The sequence below is a fragment of the Electrophorus electricus genome, chromosome 1, assembly GCF_041902795.1.
Source record: "Electrophorus electricus isolate QZ-2024a chromosome 1, ASM4190279v1, whole genome shotgun sequence".
Classification (NCBI taxonomy): Eukaryota; Metazoa; Chordata; class Actinopteri; order Gymnotiformes; family Gymnotidae; genus Electrophorus; species Electrophorus electricus.
In genome coordinates this window covers 39,951,441-39,975,110 of record NC_137497.1, presented here as the reverse complement: position 1 = coordinate 39,975,110, position 23,670 = coordinate 39,951,441, and the positions used below count along the sequence as shown (strand labels likewise).

At 41.6% G+C, this 23,670-nt stretch overlaps 3 protein-coding genes across 7 annotated transcripts; 2 read left to right on the top strand and 1 right to left on the bottom strand.

Annotated features, from left to right (window-relative positions):
* Positions 1-7: 7 nt before the first annotated feature.
* On the bottom strand, positions 8-7,408 carry azin1a (antizyme inhibitor 1a). Of its 3 annotated transcripts, none has more exons than XM_027014306.3 (12): positions 7,253-7,408; positions 5,636-5,755; positions 4,619-4,809; positions 4,170-4,343; positions 3,725-3,897; positions 3,293-3,430; positions 3,124-3,205; positions 2,848-2,922; positions 2,416-2,581; positions 2,150-2,265; positions 1,795-2,009; positions 8-1,517 (listed from the first exon to the last, which is right to left on the bottom strand). In XM_027014306.3, the coding sequence occupies exons 3-12, from the start codon at positions 4,724-4,726 to the stop codon at positions 1,403-1,405; spliced, it is 1,362 nt and encodes a 453-aa protein (XP_026870107.1). In that variant the 5' UTR covers positions 4,727-4,809; positions 5,636-5,755; positions 7,253-7,408; the 3' UTR covers positions 8-1,402. The 3 variants fall into 3 exon arrangements, with proteins under 3 accessions (XP_026870107.1, XP_026870105.1, XP_026870108.1); XM_027014304.3 differs by lacking the exon at positions 7,253-7,408 and adding an exon at positions 6,695-7,119; XM_027014307.3 differs by lacking the exons at positions 5,636-5,755; positions 7,253-7,408 and adding an exon at positions 5,329-5,347.
* Positions 7,409-12,062: 4,654 nt separating this feature from the next.
* Positions 12,063-19,610, top strand: atp6v1c1a (ATPase H+ transporting V1 subunit C1a). 3 transcript variants are annotated; one of them, XM_027014340.3, is made up of 13 exons: positions 12,063-12,215; positions 13,026-13,199; positions 13,827-13,894; positions 14,953-15,038; positions 15,134-15,228; positions 15,433-15,524; positions 15,852-15,950; positions 16,066-16,134; positions 16,229-16,321; positions 17,515-17,608; positions 17,861-17,958; positions 18,418-18,544; positions 18,949-19,610. In XM_027014340.3, the coding sequence occupies exons 2-13, from the start codon at positions 13,068-13,070 to the stop codon at positions 19,042-19,044; spliced, it is 1,149 nt and encodes a 382-aa protein (XP_026870141.2). In that variant the 5' UTR covers positions 12,063-12,215; positions 13,026-13,067; the 3' UTR covers positions 19,045-19,610. The 3 variants fall into 3 exon arrangements, with proteins under 3 accessions (XP_026870141.2, XP_035382572.1, XP_081575788.1); XM_035526679.2 differs by having other exon boundaries at positions 18,946-19,610; XM_081719662.1 differs by lacking the exon at positions 13,026-13,199 and having other exon boundaries at positions 12,066-12,215; positions 18,946-19,610.
* Positions 19,611-19,785: 175 nt separating this feature from the next.
* On the top strand, positions 19,786-23,579 carry baalca (BAALC binder of MAP3K1 and KLF4 a). Its single transcript, XM_035526653.2, has 3 exons — positions 19,786-20,131; positions 22,412-22,572; positions 22,765-23,579. The coding sequence occupies exons 1-3, from the start codon at positions 19,933-19,935 to the stop codon at positions 22,843-22,845; spliced, it is 441 nt and encodes a 146-aa protein (XP_035382546.2). The 5' UTR covers positions 19,786-19,932; the 3' UTR covers positions 22,846-23,579.
* The last annotated feature ends 91 nt before the right edge of the window (positions 23,580-23,670 follow it).

Genomic DNA, 23,670 nt, shown 5'->3' with positions numbered 1-23,670 from the left:
CCAAAAATTTTTTTTACTTCCAAGTTGTTTATTATTCTCTTTTGTACAGTCTCTAATTGTTGCTTTTTAATAACGGAGTGTCTGTTTACAGCTTTTAATTAAGAATAAAATATTTACAACCAAAATTGTTACCACAGGCTAAAGGAGCATTGCTTATCAGGAAAATGAACTGAGCTAATGTCGAATCTCGCCTTGTTTTATGGATGCTACAGGCAAGAGCATCGATTAAAAGATCATGTGTAAACTGCTTTGACATGAGTCCCTTTAAGCATCATCACTTCCAGTTAAGCAATGAGATGATGCATTGCCAACAGCCCTGCTGAACTGCAGCCAGCTCAATTAAGGCAAAGCAACCAGCATGCAGACACAAGCGCACTCATTTACTGATGAATACCGCCAAACAGGCAGCAGACCAAGGACCAACAAATGCTACGGAGGCCTGGTCACATCCATTCGGTTATTCACTTTCAGCATGAAGAAATCTCATCGCATCTCTTATGTAAAATGTGTTACTTTCTTTTACCAGTTTCAGAAGGTTTGGGTTAGTTAAACAGCATTTAACAGACAGCTTTCTTTGAGGAGCATCAATGGCACCTGTTTACATAGCAGGTCACGTCTACCAACAGCACTTTCAGAATACAATTTAAAACATTCTTTGCTACACTTCGTTTGCACATGCATATTTCATCCTACAATAAGTGAACCACAACGTTGCACTTAGAAAGCAGGACTCTTGACTACATGCCAAAGCAATTCGTTTTTGCAATTATAGCACAACTTAAGAATTTTGCAATGGTTTAGTGCTCACAATACACTAGCTTCTACATCTCACCCAAAAGAGCTCCTATATAAAGAAAGGAAGAAAGTATCTTAAGCAAAGCTCCTCAGAAAACAGTTGATTCAAATAATTCTCCCAAAGCCCTGAAACTGATTTCTCAGCTGCACTGCCATCTACTGGTGCCCTCCAGAATACAGGATAAAAACCTGACTTCATGGTTTGACACAGAATACCCACCAAGTAGTTCACTGCTTTTAACAATGCCACCACAAAATGTACAACTCTTAAAAAGCATGACAGCCAAAATGGAATAAGGCTTCATGTTGAATAAATAACTGGGGTGCAAACAGGAATTATTAACAGGAAAGATTCTTACATATACGATAGTCGTATACATTTAGACAATTGAATAAATTGGACTCTAGGTGTGTAAACACTAATAACTGAGGCCCCCAAAATAACCAACTCCCATCATGTATGTGGTAGAATTTATGTAACATTAAATGAGTTTGTTGTTGATCCACTAACACTTTCTTGAAATCCTGCCTCCATTTGTGCTCACTCTGCTAAACTTAAGAGTTTAACTGAAGATTCCCCTAAATTAATCTCAGAGCCAGTGTGACACTATGCTGGAGTCGAAATCGATGTCTCAGTCAAGCCAGGCTGCAGGCACCAGGGGACCAGTGAGAAGTTCTTCATGGTGGTGTCCAATGTGACGCCGCTGCTCTGAATCTCGTACCTGCAAAATTCAAAGACCAAAACTGCAATATTAAATGAAGTCACTTAGTGACACTTTATAAGATTTAAGTCAGTGTGTGCCATGAGCCTTTACTATGCATACATTTCTAAGATCTGTCAAGTTATGCATTAACTATGCAGATTCATTATGCAATGTGAAATGCTGTACTTTTAAAATTAATCAACTATTTCAGTTACTTCTTACAACAGAAATTATAGGGACAAACTGAAGATATTTGCAAAAAATGTTGTCAAACAATGAAAAACTGTGGCTGTACCAGTCTCGTGTGGAGATAACATAATGCACAGGTGCACTGGACCGGTCTGTATGCATGCCTGTGGGCCTGAGGCAGCTGGCCCCAGCATGGCTGAACACTAGCCAGTCCCCCACGGAGAGCTCCGGGAGGAGACAGTGCTCCACAACCTGGTCCAAGATGTCACTCGAGGGCCCCCACAGACTGCTGGAGAACACAGGCTCCTCCACAGATACCTCCTACAACGGGACACGATCGGAGGCAGTTACTCGCTGGAAGCCATTTCCTTACACAGCTGTGCAAAAACTACACTTACAGCTAAAGCTGAAATATGGAAGTTCATCCCAAGTTAATCACTGGAAGATTTAAAGGCCTTTACCTTGTGGAGAACTGGAACCGGAACAGATTCCTCCAACAGCTTATATGCAAACGAACCAAACACCCCATCATTCATACAGTAAAGAAACTCTGGTTCATCGTTTCCAGACAGCACACCTGAGGACAAAGCACACACACACACACCCCCCCAAAACACACACAGACAGTCACACACTCTTAGCATTTCCCGTATGAGGTTAGCACATTTTCTAGAAGGGTCTAGGACCGCAGGAGTAGAAAGAAAGATGCAGCTGGAGTGGTGCTGACCGCGCGGGCAGCAGCCTGCGTCCCGTGCCATGGTTTTCTTTGACGTGACGCTCACAGCCAGTGAGAAAGCAGCGGAGACATAGTACGCCCCGGGCTCGGCGATCACCGCCACGCCTGTCGACGGGGGAAAGTACACATCCAGTATAGGTTTCAGCGCCCTCGTCACCTGCAGCAGAAAACAACCCGCAACATCAGGAAGAAACTCAAAACTGAAAAGGGGGAAAACAACTCTTTAAATCGTAGGATTTATAGGACACGCCCCCCCCCTTGCCCAACAGATGGTGCTGCAGCTCTGAGCCACTGAGTCACAAGCACTTATGAAAACTTTTTAAAAGCAATCAAAATACTAGTAATTGTTGAGTTTCTTATAAGCCAGCGGGATGGCACAACTATGCCTCCCAGTGGCCAAAGAGGTTTTAATTGAATACTAACCTTTTCCAATTGACTCTCCGTTCCATCAAAGCCTCCTCCAATGTCCAGAATATTCATGACAAATCCATGCTCCTCCTAAGTTAAAATTACATGCTTTTATTGCCTTTATTTATACTGGGGAGTGTCATTCAAGCTCATATGTCTACGCTCCATTTTTACAAGTATAAAATAAGACTGGGCTAAACATACACAAACTGTTCTCCTGAAACATTGACAGTACACAAAATATAAATACAAACTACCAAGAGCATTAAAAAAAAACTACTGCTGACTCACCCCCATGTCAAACACGCAACGGGCATCTGACACTGCATGACTGATGGCCTGGTGATCAGCACAGCAACAGGGGACATGAAACCTGGAACAACAGAGTCAGTACATCTATAAGGGATGACATTAGGTCATGAATGAAGGGTAGTGAGGATTAGCAGGGATGGGGGCTCACTTGATGCCAGCAACCTGCAGGCCGAGCTCTTTAGCGCCCTCGAGCAAGTGCCTGCACTCCTTCAGCGTGCAGCCAAACTGCATGGCCGTCTGCTCCCGCTCACAGCACGCTCCTGTGGAGGACACGTGCAGCAGCAGCCTAATTCAATAAAAACACACACACAAAATCAGGACGAAGCAAGTTTGTATTGCATACTTGTGTACAAGGAGTATAACTGCACACCCACTCCTCCCAGATAATGGCCTCTGGTGACATTAAGATTACAGTGCCATCTGCTGGGCAAAAGTTTAATTAACTAAAACAAACCAGAACCAGGATGCATGACACCATCACATTTCCATCAGCCTCCCTTTATAACTAGCTTGATTTGCTCGCAATTTCACGTGGAGATCTGCTTTAATAGCCAAGAATGGCGCAAGCAGGAGCCCTCACTTGGCTTTCGGATGACAGCGGGCAATCTTGCGCAGCTCTGCTTCGCTGTCACACATCAGAAGCTGGATGCCCTGCCTGGCCGCGTGTTTGACGTGCGAGAGCTGCTTGCATACCCCACCCAGGATGATATCCTGGGGTGGGACTCCAAAGCCCTTCACCAACTCCAGCTCATGCTGTGAAAAGAGGCATGCAGAGGGTGGGACAGGATCAGGGCTGTTTGCCTACAGCAAGCATAAATAAGGGCTATTGCTGTTTCCATTTTAGGAAACCATTTTAAATCAAAACCTGGAAAAGCCGGAATTTAAAACTGCAAAATGGAATACATCATGTCATTCCTCTAACTGTTTTTATCCACAACAACTTAACTATCTACAAGGCTGGCCTGACTTGACCAACTGGAGGTTAGGTGCCTCACTAAAGAACACAATGGCATCTCATTGGTTACCTTGCTGGAGCAAACGAAGCCTGTTCCCAGCGCAGCCAGGATCTCGACAACCACAGGACTGCTGTTGCACTTAACGGTGTAGAACGGCCGAACCTGGTCCATGTGAGTTCTCCAGCGGATCTGCTGCCAAATGATGGCCCCCAGGTCAGCCACGAAGAATGCATTTTTCTGAGTCTGAAGGGGAGATAACACCGTTAGCTATATGCTGCACATAGATGGCAACATGGACATTTTAATTAAGTGGGGAAATCAGTTTGAATCACAGACAGAACAGTTTGGGTCAATCAGGGGTTTAAAATAAGCTTTTCAGCACATTTCATTTTTTTTAGATTGTCGTAGTTAGCAGGCTGCCCATGGGTATGAATAGAGAAAAATAAAGCCATAGCTGTTTAAAACTGACAACGACTCCAAGAGGAACTCATCGCCTGGCACTGCCCTGCCAGACTTACGAGTGTTTGGTCACCAATATGCTTGCTGATCACGTCTCGGAGAGCAGTATCTCCTTCCAGCAGTTCGACAGAATAGTGCAGTTCATCCAGCATCACCTTCATCGTCATCCACAAGCCCAGTTCAGCGCAGGCATAAAGCAGGTCACCTATTTAGCAGCACGCTCACCACTCCTGGGTCCTAGTGATAGCCACTGCAAAACAGGGAAAGAAAACAAACCAGCAGTTAGCTCGCACACATGAGGACGTGTCACTTAAACCAAGCAACATTTAGACAGTGCACGTTCTGGGACATCAGCAGCCAGAATAAACAGCACAGTCTGTCTCCATTCAGAGAATACATGACAGTAGCATACCAGCACTGCCATGTGGGTTATTGAATAAAAATTAGTCAACAAAATTCTTAAGTAAAAAGTTAAGTATATGTGAGCTGTAATATTTGTGGTCTGGAAGCCACCTTTTGAGTGACTTCATGTTGAAAGCTACTAAAGTTATTAATCCTACTGAAAAGTCTCTTTGATGGTACGATCACTACGGCTGCTGGCAAAACAACATGCAACACATCACATGGGAAGGGCCATATATTTTCACAGCTTCAACACACCCAAGCGATCCCATAAAGGGTTTAATAATTAGCTGATGAGTTGAACCACGCATGCAAGAGCAGAAACAGCACAAAACTGTGCAGTGCTCCTTGACCTGGGGTTACACACTTTTGTTCCAGAAAAAGTGCTGATTGTTTTTACTGCCTCCACACATTAGCTGTGAGCCAGAGAAGGTCAGAGATGTCAACTTCACATATAAAAAATAAAAATAAAATGTACAGCTGCAATAGCACCAGTGTTTATATAAAGCATTGTACACAACTGAAAACTATTAACCTAAAAATAAATACTGGCCATCCCTTAACTAACAAATATTTTGTCTAAAGAGATCCTGGTCAATGGTCCATTTGGACTGTCAGTGGAACATCTTTAAGCACCACTCAACAATTTCAGCTAGGTCATCTATTGAACTTACAGACAGGTCAAAAATGGACCCCTCCTGTTATCAGCTAGGATCCCAAGGAGGCTCAGCGTTGAAGTCAAACTGCTCACGGTAGATAGACGCTCCTAAGTTGTTCTGATAGTTCACAGACACCTGGGATAAACAGAACGTGTTACAAATTTCACGGCATAACGAGAGTTTAAAAATCAAACCTATTCGCAAGACATAACACAGCAAAGTACACAATGATATGAAAAGCTATTTAGCTACCTAGCGAGCCAGCCATTTAAATCAAACATTTTTGACAACCCCACGCGACCAGTTACAGCTAGATTTAGCTATTAAATAACTACCGTTAAATTAAACGTGGTGAAATGCAGTACGTGTAAAAGGCTTTCTAGAGACTGAAAAGAAATCAACCACGGTACAATTCAGTGATAATTCACAGTGATGTTGGCAAGCATTAGCTAGCCAGCTATTTTTAAAGGCACCAACTGGTGTGCGGTCCGGATATGAATAACTAGCTAGCACTAAATCCGCCAAATTAATGAACCCTTCAAATGACATACGCCAGCACTTCAATCCAGCTAGCCAGCAACGTAGAATACAAGCTTCGCTCATTTACGAAGGAAATGACCGACTGTTGGCTAACGTACTGTAGCTAACTAAGCACAGAAGCAGCTAGCTACCGTATTAGTTTGCAGTATTGGGTTAGTGTGCTGGTAGATAAGTAGCTATACAGCTGGCGTCAGCTAACCTAGTCAAGTGCGGTCAAGCTAACCGTACTAACCTAACTCGGGTTAACTACGTAGGTTAGCTTTTCAGCTTGAAAGGATAAGTGAACTCTGGGCTAAGCTAGCCAACCTAGCAACCTTAGCTAACAATCTCGCCAAATCTCCAGCCTGTGTGTATTCGGATAGCGAGCCAGCTAAACGACACAGTCTGAGAGTGTACCCACACTTCGAAAACGAGCTGCTCAGGCGAGCTACGGATCTTCATTTCAGTGAGATTCGCTCTAAAGATATGAAAACGGACCCGTGTTTCACAGCTAGCTAGCCGTCAGCTAGCCAGCCAGCCGCCACGGCTACTCACATGAAATAAAGTCCTAGAGGTTGGGGTAAACCGTCTTCTCGTTTTTCGCGGAATTTTTACGAAATATTAGGCAACCTCTATGATAAAAAGAAAACGAATTCTGACGGCCATGCGCCGAGCCCCCGAACACGGCTCCCGGAGTTCACGACGCTCAGGGCGGGGATCCACCGCGACCGCTCGCGAGGCGCTTCGACGGACCGACGGACGGACTGGGAAGCTGCGGAGCGCGCGAGCGCGGTACACTTCCTCCGGGAGGCGGGAGGCGGAGGGAGCTTCTTCTACAGTCGCTCTCACAAGTCTACGGCGTGCGTTGCTAACACGGAGAACAACAAGCATCCCCTGTTGCAGTCATTTCTGAAAGAAAACTGGCATATGTGGGCATAAATACGTAATTAAACAATTTGAGATTTTAAAGTGTTTTTTTTTCCTTCTAAATATTTCTAAATATTTTAAATGTCCAAGCGTGCACAAATTTGACAGTAAATTATTAATGCAAAATAGAAAGTTAGAAATTCAATTAGAACATTTGTCGAAAAGTTCATCTGAGTGACAGCCTACCTTACGTATATTAACTCTGCAATATTTTTCTCATAAGGTAATTTCATATTCTCTCCTATTTGGCCTTACGCTGTTAAGAGTACTTATCATCGGATCTGTTTGAGCACTCCGTGTTTCTTCGTTGCGGTACGCATGTTGTGCGCATCTTGTAAGTCAAGGTACTGCGTCCAGAAACCGACAGCTGATGATGTTCCTTTATTGCATGAATACAATGAATATTCTATCGATGGAGGCTTTATTATGAATATTCTATCAAGGGAGGGTTTATTACGAATATTCTATCGAGGGAGGGTTTATTAGTCTACGCCTCAGCAAGAATGTCTTCGGGGAAAAAGGAGTAACCTAAGAGTAGCGGAGTGTTTGTTTTATTAATAGGAGTAATGTCTAAATAATGTATAATTTTTGGACAAAATGCCTTTGGGAATTTACAATTCAGTTAAATTAGGACAATTCCTTTTAATTATTATTTACGGGAAAGATATTTCAATTAGTTATATATTAATTGGCTCTTAAAAAGTTTCAAAACTGAAATGAAGCTCCCTTGACAACGTTTTGTTGTCTAATTATAGTTTGAAGTGTGTTTTATTTTTTGTCATCATGCATTTTATTTTGTGACTTCTACTGTCTTTGGACATGATTACACTTGATAGAGCAAAGCAAAAGATAAAATGTTGAAATGTAGATGTACCACTATCACTCACCACTTTATTAGAAACACTTACAGTCACAGGCCACTTGGTTAGGCCTCATCATCTAGGTTCAGTTCCTTAGTTTCTTAGCACTGGACCACTGCTAACCAAACATTATTTGTATGGTGGTCCATACTCAGTATAGCAGAGCAGTGACTTGATACTTTTGTTCTCTTGTGTTGGTATGGCCCTCTCAGGCTCAGTAGTGTTTCTGGGCTCAGTAGTGTTTCTGGTATTGTGTTAGTGCCACTAACAGGCTGAGAGTGGTCTGCCCCAAATGCATGCAGCCAGCAGCAGTTCTGGGAACATAAACCGATGAAATGATGAAAAGCTAGAGGATAAATAACACAAATGGGGAAAGGTTACACACACACACACACACACACACACACACACACACACACACACACACACACACACATATATATATATATATATATATATATATATATATATATACATATATATATATACACACAAGATGCTACTAATAAATTAATGTACAATGGCCAAATGTAAAGTAGGAACATTCAAGCTTTGTCTCCAATATCTTCTCATGCACATAGTCATAATGAAATAAGATGTAAATAATATTTATAGTTTTTAATAATATAGTTTGCTTTTTTTTCTTGTTTTTTTTCTTGTTTTTCTTCTTATGGTTTGCTATCAGGCTTTATTTATGGGAGGAACAATATATTTCACAACAGAGTAAACGTTATATCTTTGGTGAATTAGGTATGTATGCTGTGCAGAGAATGTACACTGTGTCGAGACTTTTTAATTGAGAACAGCCCCAAGTCTAGTCAAAATGTCAGATGATTCAATGGAACTGGAATGGGGAAGTAATACAATGACCCTGTTTGTTAACCTAGCTTCAGCATTGCTTCAACCATTGTCACCACTTGCAAGTGAAAGTTCTCCCCTTGGACCACAGAAAATTTGTTCCGAGTTTTGTGCCCGCTCCCCACAGACTAGAACTGAGTGTGTAGTTTCCAATCTTGCATAGCATCTAAAGTAGCCTTCAGTAAAATACAATGTTTGATTACTATTGTTCTGGTTATAATAGTTTGTGCATCTGGGCGTTTGTTGTTGGCACATGCTTGTGTTTTGCCCACTGCAAGGTGTTACACCCCACTGCTTGCATTATCCAAGAGGAATTTACATGTTAGGCAGCATCTTTATAACTATTCTAACCATGAGCAAATATACACAAAAATAAATAAATACATAATTCAGTAGGTAGGTAGGTAGGTAGGTAGGTAGGTAGGTAGGTAGGTAGGTAGATAGATAGATAGATAGATAGATAGATAGATAGATAGATAGATAGATAGATAGATAGATAGATAATGTAAGCATTCTGTCTCATACTAAACTAATTTCCTGTTAAGATAAAAAAAAAACATTTTCAGCAAAAATTGCAACTGCAATTTCTTATTGGCAAAGAAGATACATTTTAAATCTTTTACTTGTCATGTATTGTTCCATTCATTCATACTGGATCTTGTTTTAGTGGTATCTTTGTACTCTGTCCTCTTTGTACTAGATAAAGATATTTTCTGGATTCACAACTGGATAATAGGATCTGCTAAATGCTATGACTGTAAATGTAATTGACAAAACATGTGAAAGACCTCAATATAAACCCAGACAGAAATAATGTATTTTAAAAAGACCATGATTAGCATTCTGTGGATAGCATTATATTTACTTGGTGATAAATTGCAACTACAGACTACTAGTTTAGTTCAAGATTGACTATCCATCCTTTCATCCTTTTGAAAACACAGACAATCCACAATAATAGAGAAGATGCTGTGGTTCACACATAGCAGAACTGGTATTCAAACATAAAAGGTTCACCTCTGTGCACCTCTGGTTTATTAGCAGATGTATCCATAATTACCACTTAAGCCTTACTACTAAAATGATAAGTGGGGCTTTGTAAGATTGTAGTGGGTACTACATTCTGTCATAAAACAAAACATTTTTCTTTTGGGTTCCATCCAGGTGAAAAAGTTTCCAGGTGAAGACTTGAGTTCTAGTCAAGTGAAAACATTTGACTTAACATACTTTCTCTGGTATTTTTAAGATCAACATTATAAATTCCTAGCATTTTCACAAAATGTATGTGTTTGGGACCAGCTGAGACATCACTCCTGGGCTTGGATGCAGAGTATGCTTCAGAAATCCCAATGGCATTCTTTTTTTAAAAATCATTATTATTCACCATTCACCATTTCCCCATTTAAACATTTTTCACCTGGCTTCTTTTTAAAGCAGTCCAAGGACGCTGATATCAGCTGAAAAACAGACAGTTAGTCTTTGACCAAAACAATAGAGCTTATCTCATATGTTCAACCTCACTATCTGTTACCCTTTACCCGTATTAACCCAAAGCACCAGACTGAACCTACCACTCCTACCATCCATCAGTTGTAGATGCGCACAAATGAATCATAATCCCTGTCACATTAATATGGATAATGTGGTTTCCAAAGATGAAGAAATTTTTTTTTCTTTCTTGCAATGTACTGCATGACTAAAGTAATCTAGATAAAAGAATAGCTTGTCAGTGTCAAACAAATGGAAAAGGTTTCAAACTGACCTGTGTTGGTGGATTTAGAAACCTTTCTAAATCTAGATTCAGAAACCCTTTAGTGAACCTGAACAGTTTTCTGTTTCCCCAGGCCAAATAGTTTAATTATGCTCATATGTTGAGTACATTTAGGAAACTAAGGAACTGGAATCAAGAGTTCCAACAAAAAGTTGGACATCCGGGTCTGGGCGTCCCCAGAGACTCAACAGCCACCGTTCCTTATTTCCCTGTCAGCCTGCCCAGCAGGCGGGTGACTGATTAGGACACGCGTACCCAGACATGTCCCAGCCAGACTGGACAGGGGCCAGCCTCTGGGCAGCCCACCCTGTTGTTAGATCTGAGGGGTTGGCTCCAGCCAGTCCCAGCATTGTATCCCAAACAATACACCCCAGACCTACTGAACTCTATAAACATATCCCTTTGTGGGGTTTTCCTCGAACTCAGGGTGGGGGACACCCATGGCCAGGAAGTGGGACTTCTGTCCAAATTTAGAAGGCAGTTTCTTGCTGTTAGGGCGTGTTAGTGGTGGGGAGGTGTGGGGAGGCTGACTGGCTGTTTCTGACTCGGCCCTCCAGTGAACAGACTGCACCAAAAAGTCATATGCCGCTGGTTCAGAACAAAGTTCGACATTGTTTTCAGGGATTATGCGATATATGCCACAGTGCTTTCATCAAACTGACTTGATCTTTTTATTTACACACTGTCATACTTGCAAATACTAAACTATATGAGTTAATGGATATTTAAAGAAAACCAACAACGAAAAAATTCCTTTGCCTTCAGTGCGCCTCCTTTTTATCTTATGTCCGGTTGATTAGTGTTTGCTATTCCCTATTAACTTTTGCTATTGTACACTTCAGTGCATAATGATGAGAGTAAAGACACATTTAATCAGTAAACACATTTTCTCATTAACAAGTGCTAAACCATGGAGGCTGGGTAAAAATTGGCTATGCTAAAAAGATTTGTCCCGGTGTGAGTGTGTGTGTGAATGAGTGTATGCCTACATGCCCAGTTATGGATGGTACTCTGCCCTTGCTGTTGACGTCTCTCCCCTGCCTGTGCTCTATGCAGTTCCTCAGGGAGCTGTGCTTTCTGATTGAGAATATGCTGTGCGCAGTTGGCTGCTGCTTCTCACTGTATGTTCACTGGATGTAAAAGTATTGTGTAGTATGTTGATTGTAAAGCATCCTTGGGTACTGAGAAAGGCGCTAATATAAATGTAACTTCATATCATACTGGAACAAATTAGAGACATAAAGTTACAAGTTGTCTGAATTAGCACTTTATTCGCCAGTAAACAGAAGTTTAAAGGTGCAAGAAACTTGCAAACCCATGAAATAACTTGCCTAAACTAACGAAATTTGATAATGTATACTTACTTTATAATGTGACATCCAGCAACCAATATTACTACTACAAATGGAAATTCTGGCTGCAATAAGGTCTCCAAGCCGATAGATATCGCTTTGATATAATTTGTCAGCTCAGCAGCCATGTCTCCACCGCCCCCTCCCCCTGACAACAGGTCAGCTGACCCTGAGAGTGACGCTCTCTGGAAACACCAGCGTTGTGTCACATAATGAATATCCAATTGTAAGATTTACCCTTTAAACTAATGTTGATATAGGCTCCAAAAAGTGTTTACCTGTTTTTCGTTTTCACTTGCTTATTGCAGGTAAGTCTCTTAGCAAGATGTTCAGCCGCTGTGTTGTGTTAATATGTTAGCTTTTGAACCTTTCCAGGCACTGTATTGATGCTTGTGAGCAAGCTAACGCTAGCTAGCTTGGATTCAATGGCTCCCCACTAATTTAGACAGCTGTCTTGACTGTGTGCACTGGTATTTTTATATTGATAATGTGCACCTACTGTATTTCGGATGAAGCACATTTAGCGTTTCATATCTTGTCAGTTTGTTAGCGTTATGTGGCTAGCGCTAGTTAACTGTGTCAGCTAACCTAGCTTGCTAGCTGTCCTGCTAACGTTAAGTGACGGATTAGCCTGTTAGCTATCGTTAGCTGGTCTGGTGAGGGGTTCATAATTTATGTCGTTAGGTTTAGAGGAGCAGCTAATTCAGGTGGTGCTGGTACTGGTATTATGGAGGTAACGTGTTCACTGTCAAAAGAGAGGAGGATGAAATTATACCAGGAGACGTGAGCTGCGGCGAGAAGCTCGTGACCAGTCAGTCATTTTGCGGAAACGGTCAAGCATAATACTGTCAATTAGTACTAGCTAGTTATACGTGACCCTGATCAAATCATTTAGCTACAGCAGATTATGAAGCGAAGATGACCCAATTCGGACTAAAATTAAAAGGGACACTATACTTTATCCGTACATGTAGCTAGTTAGCTAACTAAATATTTTGTCCAATCAAACATTACTGTGCGAGTATGAAATGGAATAATACTGATAGGACTCTTGTAGCTACAATAAAGTCGCACGTACAATTAAATACGAATGAATATGAATGCGTACTGTTTTGCAGCAAACCCCTGTATCGGCCCCTGGGTGTTAGCAGTGTGCAATCATGACAGAGTTCTGGTTGATCTCAGCTCCTGGAGAGAAGACCTGCCAGCAAACATGGGACAAACTGATGGTGGCCACCACCCGTACCAACAACTTGTCCACTAACAACAAGTTCAATATCCCTGATCTCAAGGTCGACCCCCCCCCCCCCCCTTCATGCCGTTTATTAAATAATTAAATTTGAACTTAATTTCTACACATAATCTTTGAAAATATTTACTTCCCTCAGATATTTTTAAATCAAAAACAATTAGTAAAATCTATGTGATTTGCTCCTCAGTATAGGCCAATTTAGCCTCCTGTCTACAATGAAGTTTTGGACTTCTCCATTTGAGTAAAGTGTGAATTCCTGTAGTTCCTCTTGTTTGGAACCTAACAGAAAGTAACTTGGTAGCAAGTTTAACTCTGCTGATCTTTTCAATTGCATAACGTTTAAAATGGAAGGATGAAGGATCTCTTGGAAGGAATACTTTCATAGTTCTAGCCTATATTCTGTGATTCTTACAGTCCATGTCCTGTTAGCAGTTCACCATGATTGACCCTGTTGCCCTCTCTGCTACATCACATGTGCCCTCGGTCAATTTGTTTATGCCTGACAGCGCATGTGTACAGAGCAGGCACCAGCAACAGCACTCGGCCTCTGGGGTTGTCTCTGGCCAACTGGCTCTCATGTGGCATTGATCAAACACTGCCTTGTTGTGTTGTCTTTGCCTTATTACGCAGGCTCCTAATCAGAGCCTCTGTCTCTCCAACCCTAAAGGTCGGCACATTAGATGTTTTAGTGGGACTGTCTGATGAGCTGGCCAAGCTGGATTCTTTTGTAGAGAGGTATGGTATTTTGTTATTTTTGTGTTTTTTTTTCACCTGGTGTTGACAGTGGTAGCATGCAGTGTTTTTAAAATTTCTTTGCCCTTCAAAAAATCATCATGGTGCAAACCGGCCCTCCTGTCAAATGTTCTTTGATCTGAAATGCTAAAAGCAAACTCTCCCTTCTCACACTGGCTATTTCAGTAGCGTTCTGTAAATTCTTGTGTTTGCAAAGATGTTATTAGGTAGAGAGGCCCAGTGGTCAGTATTTGGGTCAGAGTCAGAGGCCTTTAATCTTTCATGCTTGCCCTAGTGTGCTGAGAAATCTCACGTAGTGGTGCAACGGTCCCTGTCCCTGGTTCAGATAAACCATTAGCAGTTTGATGACACACCAGTGCCTCTTTCCTCAGTCATATTTAAAATCTCATGACTTATGCCTCATCCATGGCTGCAAGATTCTATTTATGAGCGTTTGTAAACTTCAAAGTCCTTCACATGGAATCCTGCCCACTTTCTACACAGCACAGCTAAGTGTTGTCTGCTACTCAAGTCAGAGTTGGAGCTCTGAGATGTGTTTTCACTCCCAGGAGGGGGTGCTATGAAAGATGAGTTTTACTTTAATGCAACCTAGCAGTGTGTAACCTCGAATTGTTCGGCTTAACCAGGCCGCTGGGCCACAGCTTTAGTAAAACACAGCACAGTGAGTGCAGCTGAGAAGGCTGACAGAAGTGGAGGTTATTTTGGCTTCATATTCAGTCAGATTAAAGCCTGGTATATTGCACATATAGCAGTAAGGCATTGACTGCTGGATGACAGTAAATAATACACAGGAGTTTGTTTTTTCAGAGCTCCTGGCTAACTATTCCATTTTACCTTAAGACAACCTGAGGAGAAAGCAAGAATTCTGGACAATGGAGAATTGCCCATGTATTTTTTTGTGGTTGTTTGTTTTTTCTTCTTTAGAGCTTCTATGTTTTGGCATAATATCAAGTTTGCCTTTGATGATCCTGATTACCTGGTATAGAATGTGAGAGGGGGTGCATTGGCAGGGTGTGATGTGTGCTTGATGTGGTTCACAGTGTGGTGAAGAAGGTGGCCCAGTATATGGCTGACGTCCTGGAGGACAGTCGAGATAAGGTCCAGGAGAACCTCCTGGCCAATGGAGGTGATCCAGACTCTCCCACCCCTCACACATTTCTGGGTTGGTAACGAGAAGCAGCTATTGTTGAATTAATATTTCTCTGTTGTTGCTCTTGTCAGTGGACCTAATCACTTATATCACACGATTCCAATGGGACATGGCCAAGTACCCCATCAAGCAGTCTCTGAAGAACATATCTGAAATCATATCCAAGGCAAGTCCTGCAGCATGCACTGGATGATGAATTATTGGATGATTTAGTTGTCACAGTTACCTATTATAATTACCCTGACATCTTATTATATAGTAAACCGAGGCCTTGGGTGCTTATGGGAAAGTTAACATCACAAAGAAGGAGACTTGCTAAGATGCTGATAAAGCGGTTGATATTCCTTTGTCTCCCCCTGCTGTTCAACAGCAAGTAACACAGATTGACAATGACCTGAAGGCCAGGGCTTCAGCCTACAATAATCTGAAGGGCAACCTGCAGAACCTGGAGAGGAAGAATGCGTGAGTGAAGAACACAAGTCAAAGACTGCATGGTTTTAAAAGTATCGTGTTTATGTGCATCCATTGGCTTATTAGTTTAAAACAGTGGTGAGGTTCTCCCGCCCAGTAGCATTTGAACTTTAAAATGCATTGACCAGAAAAGACACACAAATGTTACATTTTTTCTTGATTTAGTCGATAAACGTCTTAATGTTGAATTAGTTAAATGTGTTAAGTTAGCTGTGTTGTAGCAGGAAAAACACTACCTTGTGCAGTACAGAGAAGTCCAAGCACTAGAAATAAACTGTGATGTTCAGGCTGCATTGTAATAATATCCTCTGCTTGTAGAGGGAGCTTGCTAACTCGGAGCCTTGCAGATATTGTGAAGAAAGAGGACTTTGTGCTGGACTCTGAGTACCTTATTACTCTGCTGGTTGTGGTACCAAAGTAAGTAAAACTTTTTTTGTGCATTTTTCTTATTTGTATCTCTTGTTATTGCAACAAGACTCAGACTTTAAGGGTCCCTCACTGTCAAGCCTAATGGTACCTGTCTTCTCATCAGAACAAATTATGCAGACTGGCAGAAGACGTACGAGACTCTTGCAGAAATGGTGGTACCACGATCCACAAAGTAAGGTCCACTGCAGAGATTTGCACTTGCATATATCAGACCAATATATCACTGACCCACTGTGGAGCTAACCTTCATTGTCCTCTCTCCACAGCCTGCTCTTTGAGGATCAGGATAGTGGGCTGTTCAGTGTTACATTGTTCCGCAAGGCCATCGATGACTTCAGACACAAAGCCAGAGAGCAGAAGTAGGCATCTCCTGGGGATGACGCTTTTTTAAAATCATTGTTTTGTTTATTGTTGACATTTCACAAAATTTACAGAACTCCAAAACCTCACTATATGTAGATATCTTTTAACATATGTAGACATAAAAACAAAACAGAAAAAGGACAAAAAAAGCTAAACAAAATCTTCATACAAACCAGGAAAGGGTGGCAGGAGGCTTTCCTTATACCAATGCATGGCTCCACATAAATGAGTAAAAAGAAGATGCCCCTACAGTACTATAAGAAAGGACCATTCCCTCTGAAAGGTATAGACTTACTGCGTCCAAACAGGATAAGAAGGGTTGCTGTATTCTGTAATATGTACTGATAGAACTGCGACTAGTGTACTGTGAACTTTATCTTTTCAAAGTCAAGAAAAGCTGGAAGGTCCCTTATACAGTGAAAATAAGTAGGGGGATTATGGTTTTACTAGTTTAAAAGAATCTGGTATCGTACAACTAAAGTCATAAAGACTACAAAATCTGATTTGTGGACAGGCAATCAAAAACATTCAAGTACTACTCCAAAGATTGCTGTAAGAGGAGATGGGTTTATGAGTCGGCCCAAGACATCTGATATTGTAGTGAAAATGAAAGTCTAGAAAGAATGTAATGAAGAACGAGACGAAAATATATAGATTTGCGTTGTCCTTGTGGCACCTGTCACAGCTTGGTTCGATGCCTCGATAAACCTAGACAACCTACTCTTAGTCCAGTATATTCGAGTTTACACTGGATAAGCCCTTGTGCTGAACATACAGAGGAAGAATGGACCTGATGTAGAAGTGTTCCAAAGACTCATCTGGTGGCTCTACAGCCAGATCCTCATGCCACAATGTTTTAAGGTTCTGTCCGAGAGAGCAGTGAGATCACAACATTTAAGATTCTAAAAAGACACTGTTCATCTTAAACATGGAGAGATTTAAAGAGAACATGTGTAGATGACTGGGAAGGAGCATCTGGAAAATCATGTGCTTGGAGATCTCTAAAAAATAGAGAATTAGGGAGACTTAAACAACTCGGAAAGCTGTTGAAATGAGGCATGAATTATCCACCCTTCAATAAATTAATTATACACCTTGTAACTCTCTTAGCAATGTTTTGATGACCTTTGGTTTGACACCAGGTAACTTCTGAATTTCCTATTTAGACCTGTGCATGCATTGCTCATAGGTTCATCGTCCGAGATTTCCAGTACAATGAGGAAGAGATGAAGGCAGATAAAGAGGAGATGACGAGGCTTTCCACTGATAAGAAGAAACAGTTTGTAAGACCCAGACTCTGTGCTCCTCCTAACCAGTGGGTTTTAATTCTAATTGCAGTCTAATTGTTCTCCCTGTTGTGACGCACCTGATTCACTGCAATAGCTAATCACCAAATTATTCGTGAGATAGATTAGTTAACCTGTTTTGGGGATCCACCTCTCTGGACCATTTGTCGTTAAAACATTGATTTGTTAATGACTGGTTACAATTTATTAGTCATTAACATGTGGTTATGAATGCATGGTTATTAACAGGGTCCTCTGGTGCGATGGCTGAAGGTGAATTTCAGTGAGGCCTTCATTGCTTGGATCCACATTAAAGCTCTGAGGGTGTTTGTGGAGTCTGTCTTAAGGTACAAAAATCAACAAATATGTTAGAAATACAACTTGCAAATGTGCTGCAGTGAGATTTAAAGATGGGGCTGTGACTAATACCCACACACACACACAAACCAGGACATGTGTGGCAAATGGCCAATAATAATGTGGTTGGTGTGAAGTAGTGGCTGCCTCTCCCGTGGGGGAACAGGGTTCATTGCTCCATGCTATACCAATAAATGTCCTTGGGCAAGACTTGTAACACTACGTTTGCCTACCTCTGTAACACGACTGAAATTGTAGGTCACCCTGGATAAGACTGTCTGCCAAATGTAAATGGTACCAGATCCAGTGACCTCATGGTGAGCTCATGATGGCTGGAGTCGACCACCACTGCACGGTTTACCTGGCAGCTCGGTTAGGAGCGTGCAGTGCGATGATGGTGGGGGGGGTGGCCGAGGTGTTTTTAATGCTGGGCGTTTCCACCTGTGCAGGTATGGCCTACCTGTGAACTTCCAAGCGATGCTTCTGCAGCCCAACAAGAAGAACATGAAGAAGCTGAGGGAGGTGCTGTATGACCTGTACAAGCACCTGGACAGCAGTGCAGCTGCCATTATTGATGTGAGATTCCATGCGGGCCAGCCTCCCCCCCCCCCCCACACACACACACACACACGCCCCAGCACCGGGTGTTTTTCCTCCCAATCACAATCACATCCTGCATTGGTAGTGTTTTGAGGCCTGGTAAGAGACTAGGGTCTTACCTAAAGGGATAAACACTGCACTGGTTTAGATTGCACATGCCCTTGCTTCTGACAAACTCAGACATGAAGCCATGTGAACAATTATATGTTTGTTTGTTTGTTTGTTTTTCTTCAGTTTTTTTTCCAGTTTAGTTTAAAACGTATAGCTGTTTATAATATAAATATGCCTGACTATGTAATTATTCATTACACACAAAATAAAATAAAAAAGTTTTAGGAATTGTTATTCATTCAGAAATACTTTTTTGCCTTCTTTAGCAGTCTGCTGTGGACATTCCTGGGCTCAACCTAAGCCAGCAGGAGTATTATCCCTACGTGTACTACAAAATCGACTGCAATCTGCTGGACTTCAAATAGTGCAGCTCCTCCTGACCCACACAGCCCACTACTGTTTGCTTTGTCCTTGTGAACATGTATGAGATGTTTCATAAATTGTATAATTACTCTTACACTAACCCCACCACCTGTTTCTCGCATGCTCATTCCCGCTGAGAGGTCATGTTTTCTTTGCTGCTTGCCGGTGCTACTGCAGGCAGCAGAACATCTGTAATGGACGTCCCTACCAAGTTTACGGGCTTTTTTTTAAAGATCATCAGTGTATTTATAATGTGCGTAAGTGAATGGATTGGGTGTATTTAAGACAAATTCTGCATTTTAATATCATTTCAATTTTGATTTGTGCATTGTGATAGTTATAGCTGCTAATGATGATATTAGTAGATATTTTTTGTCAGGACCCTGGAGTCTTTTCCTTTAATGGTAACAACAGTGGTCCATATCAAGAAACGGACTGCATTACAAAAAGTACGATATGTGTTCTGTACATGTGGTGTTAAAAGAAATATAAAATATATATATATATAAATGTGAGAAACCGTGCCTGTCGTTGAATCTGAATATAAAATGAATATTACAGTCGGTAAGTCCGTTGATGCTTAGTTGTCTTTTGTGGGCAGCGTGGTTGCCGACGGGAGGGATATTGTCCACCTCCATTCATACTCTTATCACGAATGTACGTTGGTGGTGACGCTCGTCCACACATGTTCTCGGCACGTCCCCCCCCCCCCCCCCCCCCCCCCCCAAAAAAAAACCCAGAAAAACATCTTAAAGAGCTTCTGCGTAAATCTTTCGCCCAACGCAGTGCGCAGTGTTGGGTGAAATGAAAACGGTGGATTTCATCACCACGTGCAACATTTCGAAGGTTCATCCTTGCATGGTGTTCCTGTAAAAACAAGGTCGTTTAGGATGCGTATGGTGATCTTCATGGGGTGCGGTGGAAGCAGGGCTGACGCCGTCGATCCCCGCTGGCAGGAGAGCTGGACGGGAGAGACCGAATCGACGTGGCTCACGACCACCGATACGGAGCCAACGCAGGTGGCCAGTGGCAGTGCCGACCACCCCAGAGCCAGCGCTGGAAAGAAGGGAAACACTGCGGCGTGCACAGGCAAGTTGGATCATGGAGATGTTAGAGATGTTACAACACATCGGTTCAATTCAGGAAATAAGATTAAACTGTACCCAAGCTGGTCCTAAGCACTGATCCAGTGTGTTTCTGCAGCATGTACTCCTTTCATGGATGAATCTTCATTTTATGATCATATGTTCATTCCATCTAGGAAATTAAACCACAATGTAAACACCCAAAAGTAACTTAACATTATCTCATGTCAACCCAATGGAAAATAATAGTGCGCCTTCTTTGGAGGTGTACAAAATGCAATATACAATCAAAAGACCTCCAACAAAGAAATATCTAAGAATATATACCATTTTCATCTTAAAATTTCCTAATACTGTTTGGGGAAATACCTCTTTCTTTCCCATAATCACGCGATGCATCGTCATATCACCTAATTTTTTTTGGGAATCGGTTTCCAACGCCACCCGCTTGCCAACACCTCAGTTAACAGTAAGCTCGAGCAATGGATGCCTTGAATCCCTTAAACGGTGTCGCTACTTTTGCGCCCCCATAGTCGTGGCACATTTACGTTAATGGAATTTAGCTGACGCTTTTATCCAAAGCGACTTACATAATTGAGTCATGATTCAATTGAGAGTTAAGGGCCTTGCTCAGGGGCCCAACAGTGGCAATTTGGCGTTGGGGCTTGAACCAGCAACTCTCCGATTACAAGTACCTTAAGCCCTTGTCCAGTCGCTCTCCCGCGGACAGCACCTTTTCTGCTGACCTTTTCACCACGTCCTTTTCGTAGTGCCGAATCGATTTCAAGCACTTTTAATTATTACTTTTTGTCTTTGTAGTAATAACGACATTGTGTTTCTGAATAATGTTTATTGTAGTAAACTATTAACTAATAGGGCCGAGCTTTGTGTAGACTATAGTGATCGAAAGGCGATGTAATCATTTATTGACTTAAATGCATGATCAACTAAACTATATTTTTCGGCAAATATATGTTTTCTGATGTTCCGTAGTCATACTTTGGCTAAGCCAATGGCCACTATCAATTAGCCTACGTGTGTAAAGTAGACTGAACATTAAATATCAATATGAAAATAAAATATTCATAATTGGTAACAATTTTAATGTAGTTTAGTTAAATATGGATAAGGTATAAAATAACAACGCATCAGACACTATTATCTCCTAACTATGGAGCCTGACCATCATCAAAGCAAACAGTCAATCCCAGTACGGTAAAAATAACAAGTGCAGGTAAATATCTCAATAAAATCAATGGCTTATGAGAGACTTTAAACTGTAACTGAATGTTGATTATTATTGTTATTATTATTTTTTACAATATTCAGGCTTCAATAATTAAGCAAAGTTACATGTCACTTGATTGTCAGCAGTCAACTATGACACAATTTTAATTTCAAATATTTTAAGAAGCACAATCACTGGTGGATTTTATTCATGCTATAAATTACGATGTTGTGCCCTCTATAGAACAAGAAAATTAGATAACGTGTCTTAATAACTGCCCTATAAAATATCCTCGCAGTGGTCTAAGGTTCCTCGCTCTTCACGGATCCTCTTCCAGTGAAAGAGCGCCATTACAAAGTGTCTCCAATGCCACCCTTGTCTGACAGCGGAAATGGGGCGCAGCTGGGAGTGCGAGAACATAACGAAATGCCCAGTTAGGTGGTGTGTGTATCTGTGTGAAAACAAATATTAGTAGTTCCTTCTGTATTTCAAGAATGAAGACCGTTTTGTCATGCACGATGTGTCAGGTTTTTGCGCATTGGATGGTCAACATGCCGTGCAGTAGTTGCCCTTTTAATCTCTTCGCCCCTGCTCTACAAGCACCCTGATTCAACCACTGCGAACAGTCAGTCAGTAAAATCCTGTTTTGCGTATTATTATCCTGCATATTATTACAGCGTTGCTGCACAACACCCCACATGAATGTTGCTTTGAATTATAGCAGTTTTAGTCAAAGTTGTTTGTGCATCGCGTCGGCCGAAAGGCTTGCAGATAACGAAGCGAACAGTGAAGATACAGACGCAATGAGGCGTTTGTTTCGCGACGAAATAAAAGAAATATAATTCACCTCTGCATGCTGTATCTGTTATTTCTGACAATGTGGACGACAACGACTTGTTTCTGTTTCTTTTTACTGGATTTTGAAAATAGAATGAGCCCGTTTTCAAATTTTTAAATGTATATCTTTGAGATGAAAACAGAATGATAAAAACACCATTTCCTCCCCGATGTAAGGGAATCTTTTTAAAAAAGAAACCGTTGGCTGTGTTTTCTCAGGTCTCGATGTGTCCATGTGTAAAGGCGAAGACAACCGAACCTCAGCGAGCAAAGGCTGTTCTAGTAAGGAAAGGAAGTTGGTGAACGCAGGCACGCAGTGTGGAAGACAGACCCTCCACTGCGCGACCTCCGGTAACGACCTGCAGAGACCGACGCACGAGGCGAGTCTCGAATCCCCGCCACGCTCCCCGTTACTGTATGGAAACGTCAGCGGCGATCACTGCGCGGTGCAACCGAATGTGCAATTAAACTATAATCAAGGTTATTAATAGAAGTAATCACGAACAATATAACACTGAATCTTTGGTAGGCCTATATTCGGACTAACGCAGCATTCTGTCACGATTCCACAGGTTAAAAATAAATCTAGGAAAACCTCCATCAGCAAAGCCGTTAAGATCGCCGGACAAGCTATGGAGAAAAAGATCCCCTAATGGCCGTATCAGCAGTCCGTGGAATTAATGTGATCAATAATATAATAACAATGACACACTTCACCACCGTTGACAACGACACTGCGTTGAGAAACGAAAGACTGGTCTCACTGGACTGCAAGCAGCGTGTTATAAAAAGGAGAAAATGCCATGGTAACCAATCGGAACCTTAAGCAGCTGCATTCTCCATTTTCAAAACATTTCAAGCTTTAATTTCTAACGTTTTAATATTTTACCCATGTTGACCCATGTTTGGTTTTCTTGTGTGAGTCTACTGGTATTGTACTGTGAAGTGTTATTTCAGTGCCTACTTGGCAGGGTTCACAATATAGACCTACGTGGATCTGCTTCAGACACTTGTGATTTTACACGAGACCACTTGATATTGGTTGTTTTCAGCGCTTCCCTTTTGTGTTTACAGTGACTAACTGTAATGCTCGCCGGATACGATATACAAAAGTTCTTTTTTTCTCGCTGCCTGTGGTATTCAGGAAAACAGAGTATGCCTCAGGTATGGGTCGGGTGCTGCCTGTGTTTTATAACTGTACCCAGTATGATACAGTAAAGTAGAAGAAGCAAAGAAGCCTTTAGGGGAAATAAAATACTACAGTAGCTTCAGTTTTACTAATTAACTAAGTGCTAATAAACTGAAAAGGAGAGGAAAAATAAATGTTGGCACATGTTAAATATTTGCATAACAAAAAGGTCTGTGATTTATTGTATTTGTGCCATTACAGCATAAACCTAAGTACTACTGAACAGAAGATTTGTCCAGGCAGACCTAAAATCTTCAGTAGAGATCAAATTCTGATCATATGTATGAAT

Coding starts and splice junctions, on each gene's coding strand:
- baalca (XM_035526653.2), top strand. CDS start 19,933: ATGCGTATGGTGATCTTCATGGGGTGCGGTGGAAGCAGGGCTGACGCC. Junction 20,132..22,411: donor AAACACTGCGGCGTGCACAG/GCAAGTTGGATC, acceptor GTGTTTTCTCAG/GTCTCGATGTGTCCATGTGT. Junction 22,573..22,764: donor TGCAGAGACCGACGCACGAG/GCGAGTCTCGAA, acceptor ACGATTCCACAG/GTTAAAAATAAATCTAGGAA.
- azin1a (XM_027014306.3), bottom strand. CDS start 4,726: ATGACGATGAAGGTGATGCTGGATGAACTGCACTATTCTGTCGAACTG. Junction 3,898..4,169: donor GCTTCGTTTGCTCCAGCAAG/GTAACCAATGAG, acceptor CTCTTTTCACAG/CATGAGCTGGAGTTGGTGAA. Junction 1,518..1,794: donor GTTATCTCCACACGAGACTG/GTACAGCCACAG, acceptor TGAATTTTGCAG/GTACGAGATTCAGAGCAGCG.
- atp6v1c1a (XM_035526679.2), top strand. CDS start 13,068: ATGACAGAGTTCTGGTTGATCTCAGCTCCTGGAGAGAAGACCTGCCAG. Junction 13,200..13,826: donor TCAATATCCCTGATCTCAAG/GTCGACCCCCCC, acceptor CCAACCCTAAAG/GTCGGCACATTAGATGTTTT. Junction 15,951..16,065: donor CTGCTGGTTGTGGTACCAAA/GTAAGTAAAACT, acceptor TCTTCTCATCAG/AACAAATTATGCAGACTGGC.